The 7,732-nt window shown below is 36.4% G+C and overlaps 1 protein-coding gene across 3 annotated transcripts in view; it reads right to left on the bottom strand.

Moving 5' to 3' along the window:
• RBPJ (recombination signal binding protein for immunoglobulin kappa J region) overlaps window positions 1–7,732 on the bottom strand; it is a 234,550-nt gene that overhangs the window by 41,285 nt on the left and 185,533 nt on the right. For all 3 annotated transcript variants that reach the window (XM_027836304.1, XM_027836303.1, XM_027836302.1), the window contains one exon: window positions 4,346–4,384. In XM_027836304.1, the coding sequence (XP_027692105.1) occupies window positions 4,346–4,384 (39 nt within the window). The remainder of the gene's footprint in view (window positions 1–4,345; window positions 4,385–7,732) is intronic.

Here is a 7,732-nt window from a genome sequence, read left to right as displayed (position 1 = left end):
GGTACTCACATTGAGAGGCTGAGAGAAGGAAGATGAACCAGGGAAGGAAATAAGAGAGACAGAGAACTTATGGAAGAATGAGGAGGGCATTGCCAAGGAAGCCAAAGGAGGAGAAAGCATCAAATATGGGGTAGTAGTGGTAGTATTCAGTTGTTTTTCAGTTGTGTCTGACTTTTTGTGACCTCATTTGGGTTTTTCTTGGCAAAGATACTGGAGTAGTTTGCCATTTCCTTCTCCTGCTAATTTTACAGATGAGGAAACTGAGACAAACATGGTTAAGTGACTTGCCCAGGGTCACACAGCTACTTAAGTGTCTGAGGACAGATTTGAACTCATGAAGATAAATCTTCCTGATTCCAAACTGCTCCATTAGGGGCAGTGGTGAACAACATCAAATGTTGTTGGCAATTGAGGAGAATGAGGACTGAGAAAAGGCCAACAGATGTAGCAATCTGGCAATTAAGTCTTTAGTTAACCCTGCAGAGAGCAATTTCATTGGCATAGTTGGTATAAAAACCACAATAAAGAGGGCTGAAAACCGAACGGGTGGTAAGGAAGGGGATGCACTAATAGAGACTCTAATTCTGTCCAGAACTATTGTAATGAAGCTATAAGACAGAGAATGCTAAAGGAAAGGCTTAAGACAAGGAAGATTAACTTTGCTATGACGTAAGCTATATCTTCCTAGATTGTTTCTCACATACAACAGTTACTGACATCATTTTTTAAAAGTGCTATTGGTCAGACCCCAGCTTCTGGGATAAGAATCCACTCTTTGAAAAAAAATGCTGGGGATAGAGCACTGGCCCTGAAGTCAGGAGGACCTAAGTTCAAATCCGGCCTCAGACCAAACACCTGACACTAGCTGTGTGACACTGGGCAAGTCACTTAACCCCAATTGCCTAAAAAAAAAAGAAAAAAAAAATTAAAAAATAAAAGAAAAAAATTGCTGGGAAAACTAGAAAAGAGTATGGCAGAAACTAGGCATAGACCAAAACCTCACAACATATACCAAAATAAAGTCAAAATGGGTTCATGATTTAGATATAAAGGCTGATACTATAAGCAAACTGGGAGAGCAAGGAATAGTTTACCTATCAGATCTATGGAGAACAGAAAAATTCATGAACAGGAGACAGAGAAAATTACAAAAAAAGCAAAATGGAAAACTTTGATTACATTAAATTGAAAAGGTTTTGCACAAACAAAGCCAATGCAACTAAGATCAGAAGGAAGGTAGAAAATTGGGAAAGAATTTTTACAACCAGTCTCTTTGATAAGGGCCTCATTTCTAAAATATATAGAGAATTAATTCAAATCTATAAGAATACAAGTCATTCCCAATTGATAAATGGTCAAAGGATATGAACAGGCAGTTCTCAGATAAAGAAATTAAAGCCATCTATAGTCATATGAAAAAATGCTCTAAAATCACTATTGATTAGAGAAATGCAAATCAAAACAACTCTGAGGTACCACATCACACCTATCAGAGTGGCCAAGATGACAAAACAAGAAAATGATAATGTTGGAGAATATGTGGGAAAATTGGAACATTAATGCATTGTTGGTGGAGTTGTAAAATGATCCAACCACTGTGGAGAGCAATTTGGAACTATGCCCAAAGGGCTATAAAAATGTGCATACCCTTTGAACCAGCAACAGCACTTCTAGAGCAATATCCCAAAGAGATCATACAAATGGGTAAAGGACCCACATGTACAAAAATATTCATAGCAGCTCTTTTTGTGGTGGCAAAGAATTGGAAATTGACAGAATGCCCATCAACTAGGGAATAGCTGAGCAAGTTGTGGTATATGAATGTAATAGAATACTACTGTGCTATAAGAAATGATGAACAGGCTGACTTCAGAAAAACCTGGAAAGACTTGTATGGTCTGATGCTGAGTGAAGTGAGCAGAACCAAGAGAACGTTGTACACAATAACAGCCACGTTGTGTGATGACCAATATTGATAAACTTAATCCTTCCCAGCAATACAAGGATCTAAGATATCTCCAAAGGCCTCATGATGGAAAATGCTATTCACATCCAAAGAAAGAACTATGGAATTTGAATGCAGACTCTTCTGTTTAGTTTTGTTTCCTCTTTCTGATTGTTCCTCCTATTGGTTCTAATTTTGACTTACAACATCATTAATCTGAAAATATGTTTAATAAGAATGTGTGTGTGTATATGTATGTATATATACACTATATCAGATTGGGCCGTCTTGGGGAGGGTGATGGGGAGAAAGGGGAAGAAAAATTTTAAACTCAAAAGCATATGGAAGTGATTGTTGATAAATCAAAATTAATTAATTAATTTTTTAAAAAGTGCTATTGGTCAAGATCTAAAATTAAAAAAAAATTTTCTGGTTTATCTTTCTACATCCCAGATATTGACAATTAAAAAAGTGCTAGCAAACCTGAACAATAGAAAATAAGTAGTCTATAAAAGAAGGAGGTGAAACAACAGGTACAACAGCATTTAATTAGGACATACTATCAATAAAACTAAGAATTGCTGATTAAAGAATAGGCCCAGAATTAGAATTTTGAGGAAAATATGCCTGATAATTAGAAACGGCCAATATACACAGGAGCCTCTCCAGCCTATGTGCACTGTTCTTCTACCATTGCATATTCTTATTATTACCCTGGTTTACTACTTGCACATTTACATTTTGCCAATTCCTACAACTTCTAATGTCAACACTGTAAGTGTGAGGCAACAAAGTATACATATCCAAGTCATGATGAAAATATGAATGGATAATTTACTGATTGTCTTCCTCTTAAGAATACAGGATTCAGGGCTGGAAGATATGGGTTCAAATCTTCTCTCTGCTGTTTAAGGCCTCTATAACTCTGGGCAAATCATTTAACATTTATGAGCCTTGGTTTCCTGGTAAAGTGAGGCAGCTGTAATAGATTAGTTGATTAGTTGATCTCTAAGGTCCCTTCCAGCTCCAAATCCTGCATTGAAAGCAGGGGTTCTTTACCTGAAGTTTGTGAACTTGAAAAAAAAAATTTATAACTATCTCAATGATTGGTTTCCTCTGTAATTTCATGCACATTGTTTTACGTATCTAAAAACAGTATTCTGAAAAGAGGTCCATAGATTTCCCCAGACTGCTCAAAGTGTCTGTGAGAAAAAATAAATAAATAAAAAATTTTAAAAATAAAGAATGCTTGCTGTAACAGCAACAGCACAAGGTCAACTCAGTAGGACACTGTTGCTTTTATTCTTCATCATTAAAAAAAGATCTTGTTAACAAGGAAAAGGGATTTCACTAAATCAAGTCAAAGTTTTTGCTCAGTTTAAAATACAGTACCTTTTTATAACAACAAAAAAAACTATATAGCAGATACTTTTAAGACTCCACTAACATCCTAATTTCATGTAATATTAAGTACTACAAAACTTGTAGTATGACATAAAAAATCTATCTTTCTTACAGATTGCTGAAAGAGAATTTGACTTGTGTACTATTCGTTACAGAACCTAACTTTCTTCATCTGACAGTAATCAGTGGAATCACATTACATGCAAATCCTGCTACAATATCTAACAATTTTCAGACTGAGGCAGCTGAAGCAGTGGTCAAAGAATTTAACTGTGGTTAACACACTCTTTAAGCACTCTTCCTTTTACTGTCAGTAAAAAAGCTATTGCTGAAAACCAAAAAATGGGGCATCCAGTAGCAAAGAAATTAGTAAGTGAAAAAGAAATAACACATCCTCCTGTAAACAAAGGGGAAAAGATAAATAAGGTAGAAAGCAAAGGAGAAAACATCTGGATAAAGATTAAATTCACTCTGGATGAATGCTAATCATAAGATTTTTTTTTTTAGCTTTAGGTTGGAGAAATAAAACATTGAATTTATACAAATTATGCTACTAGAAAGTTTTCTAAGTACATAATTGTTAAGAATATTTCCCCCCGATGATGTATTATAATGCCAACATTATTGGTATATACTCTACCATATCTGCTATACAATATTTTATTACAGCCTAAAAGAACATTTGATATCTCTAATTTAACCGAAAGAATAAAAAAAATTTATTCAATAGCCAAAACAGCACTGGTGCTCAAGTCAGAGAAAAAAGTTTTTTTGTTTTTAAATAAAATATTCTGAGTGTGTCATTAACATGGGAGCACAGCAAACAGTATGGTATTTGTACGGAGGCATAAAATGGAAAAAACACTGGACTCAGGAGTCCGAGGACTTGGTTCTAAGTTGAAGACTGGACACTTACTGGCCCTGTGACATCATCTTGGTATGCATCAGTTTTCTAGTGCTAAGGATATATTTTTACTTAAAGAGTGGAATTCTTACCTAGTAAGTCGTTTAGGTTGAGGCCGTTCACCAAATTTCCTGTGGAAAAAAAAAAGTAAAAAAATTTAAAACAACTTGTAGAATACATTTCACAGTAAAACTGTTAATCCCCTCCCCTTTTAACTAAAATTTCAGATACAGTGAAAACTCTATGACATATACGATTTTCAGTCTGTTAAAAATATTTTGGAAGATAATGAAAAAATGCAGTTGTAAATAAATGCCTGAACTCAGAGTCAAAATGACATACAATTCTAAATACCTTTTAACAAAATATCCTTAAGTATATTCTTTTCCTAGGATCACAGAACCATAGTTTTAGAGATGGCAAGGAACCTCAGAGGTCATCCAGTCAAAAATACTCATTTTATAGATGAAGAAATTGAAGGGGTGTGGCATAATTGAATCCAGGTCCTCTGACTCAGACCACTTTACCAATGTACCATACTGTTACTTTGCATTAAAGTTAAGACAAATATTCAACAAAGCCCTAAACACAGTAAAAACTCCTGGAGGTCAATTTAATTCTACTATATCCCCAAAGATTCTATTAATGGAGACAGGGATTTTCAACAACCCAAGAGTTCAAATAAGTTCAAAGACATGGGGCAAATCCCAGGACTGTCCTAGAGACAATTCAAATTCCTGAATCATTCCTATTTAATCAAGATCATTTATCCAATGGCATCTGCCCCAATGTCATACTTCAGATGAATCTAATAAAATTCCAACTTCTAGTTTCTCAATCGGGTACAATCAAAGATGAAAACAAAAACTCAAGTTTAAAGTCTATGGGAAATATTATCAGTCTAAAATAAATCAACTTCCAGAACAAAAGAATTTTTGTATAAATAATATAATAATTATTACATACTGGAACGGGGCTGAGGTTAGAGGGTACAGCATTAGTAAAGCCACCCAAATAGGAAAACAGTGTTCATTTCTACAAACCAATTTCAAGAGTTGGAATCTTTGTCTACTTGATTTCTGCGCCTCATGGAATCCTGTTCTTTCAAAGTTCTGGTTAGGTGCTACCTCCTTTATGAAGCCTTCTCTGAATCTCTCATCCCCCATTAGTTAGTGTCCTCTCCCACTTAAACCTTCGTTATATTTATGTGAGTACAAGTTATAGTCTCCATGGTGTCATTTCCCTTTAACAGAATGTAAGATCCTCGAGGTCAGGGTCTGTTTGGTTTGTGTTTGGAACACAATCCTTCACACAAGAATTCATTAAATTTTGAGAAATCCAGTTTGACTACTACAGAAGGTCAGTGATGGTGAATAGTAGGAAGTACAGCTGGAAAAGTTGATTGGGATTTATCCTACAGGCAGTGAATGGGAAGGCGGCAAAGGTAATGAACAGGGAATAGACGTTAAAACTGATGGAAAACTAATAAAGACTAATAAACAAAGACAGAAGAAGGGTGTGGAGGCAGGAGGAATCAGGTAGAATAATTCACTATTTCAGGAATATGGGCCTAAACTATGATGTTTCCAAGGAATACATAAAAAATAATTTATAAATGACAGAACCTCATGAAAACTTGGATATTTTGCGCAGAGAGAACAGGGAAGGGAGAGAAGGGAAAGACAAGAAAAATAATATATAAATGACAGAACCTGATGAATGACTGGCTATGTGAAGGAGAATAAAAGTTGAAGGCAATTTTGAGCCTATGTGACTGGAATAATTATGTGTTTGAGAAATTTCTTCCAGCTGGGAAAGAAGTTGATTAGGTAAAATTTCATGGTAAAGCTAACATTTGACTAAGTCTGGAAGGACAAGATGTCAAAAGGCAGAAAATGTAAGGGTGTGCCCAAGGGTATTCCAGGTATAGGGAAAGAATCATCAAAACAAAACTTCAAGAGGATGTATCCAGTATGGCTGAAATATCTAAGAGTTAAGTCAAGTTAAAAGGATTTATTAAGCACCTACTACGTGTCAGACACTCTGCTAAGTGCTAGCGTCTCAAAGAAAGGCAAAATTAGCTCCTGCCCTTGAAGAGTTAACATTTAATGGGGGAGATAACATGCAGACAACTATGTACCAATAAAATATATAGAGCATAAATTGGAGATAATCTCAGCGGGAAGGCACTAACATTAAGGAATACAGGGGAAAGGCTCCTTGCAGAAGACAAAATGGTAACTGAAATCTGAAAGGAGTCAGGATGCATAGGTGAGGAAAGAAGGAATTCCAAGTATAGAGGATAGCTTGTAAAAATGCCCAGAATCAGGAGATGGAGTGTCTTGTTTGAGATCAATAAGGAGGCCAGTGACACTAAATTGTAGAAAGGACTGAAGTACAAAAAGACTGGAAAGACAGAAAGGGACCAAGTTATAACAGCTTAAAATCCAAATTGATCCTGGAAGCAATAGGGAGCTACTGGAACTTAGTGACTAAGGGAGTGACATGGTCAGACCTGAGCTTTAAAAAGATCACTCTGATAGATGATTGAAAGATGGACTGGCATGAAGAGAGACTTAAGGTAAGGAGGTCAATCAGAAAGCTACTGCAATAATGCAGGTAGTAAGATGACAAGAGGACTACACCAAGGTGATGGCAGTGTCAGAGGAAACAAGGGGCTATATACCATAAATCTTGTAAACGCAGAATCAGTGAGACTTAGCAAAGGACTTTATGGGGGTGAAGACAGGGTAGTGAGAGTGAGGAGTCAAGGATGCCTTTGAGGTTGCCAGCCTGGGTGGCTGAGAAGATGAATTCAATTTTGGACCTGTTGAGTTTAAGATGTTTACAATTCATCCAGATCAAGATGTCCAATAGGCGGTTGGAAATGAGAGGCTGGAGGTTAAGAGAGAGGTTGGGTTGACAAACAGATTTGAGAATCATCTGCATAGAGATGATAATTGAATTCACGGGAGAAAATGAGATCACCAAGCAACACAGCACAGAGGGAGAAAAGAAGAAGGCCCAGAACAGAGACTTAGGGAACATCCACAGTAAGTGGGCTTAGCCTCAATGAAAATCCAGCAAATGGAGACTAAGGAGTGGTTAGACAAGTAGGAGAAAGATCAGGTACCAATGAATTAAGGCTGGAAAGGTGGACTGATGTGAGATTGTGGAAGGCCTCAGATATGCCCAGGAGTTCGGGGTTTTATTTTGTAGGCAATGGTAAGTCACTGAAGATTTCCAATTAGTGGAATGCCTTGATCAGAGCTACACATTAGAAAGATTAATCTTGAAGCTGTGTGTTAAGTAAAATTAGAAAAAGGCAGAGATGAGAGGTTAGAAAGCCTATAAAGAAAACTACTATAAAAAGACCAAGGAGAAGTAAGGAAGACCTAGGGTATTAAGTACTTTCCTCACAATACCTCTGTTCTGGGCTGGGCCTGACTTAGGTCCAGGAACCTGATAGTCTGAAATGA

The sequence above is a fragment of the Vombatus ursinus genome, unplaced genomic scaffold (genome assembly GCF_900497805.2).
Source record: "Vombatus ursinus unplaced genomic scaffold, bare-nosed wombat genome assembly UNPS02014818.1, whole genome shotgun sequence".
Taxonomy (NCBI): domain Eukaryota; kingdom Metazoa; phylum Chordata; class Mammalia; order Diprotodontia; family Vombatidae; genus Vombatus; species Vombatus ursinus.
This window is presented reverse-complemented; position numbering and strand designations above follow the sequence as displayed.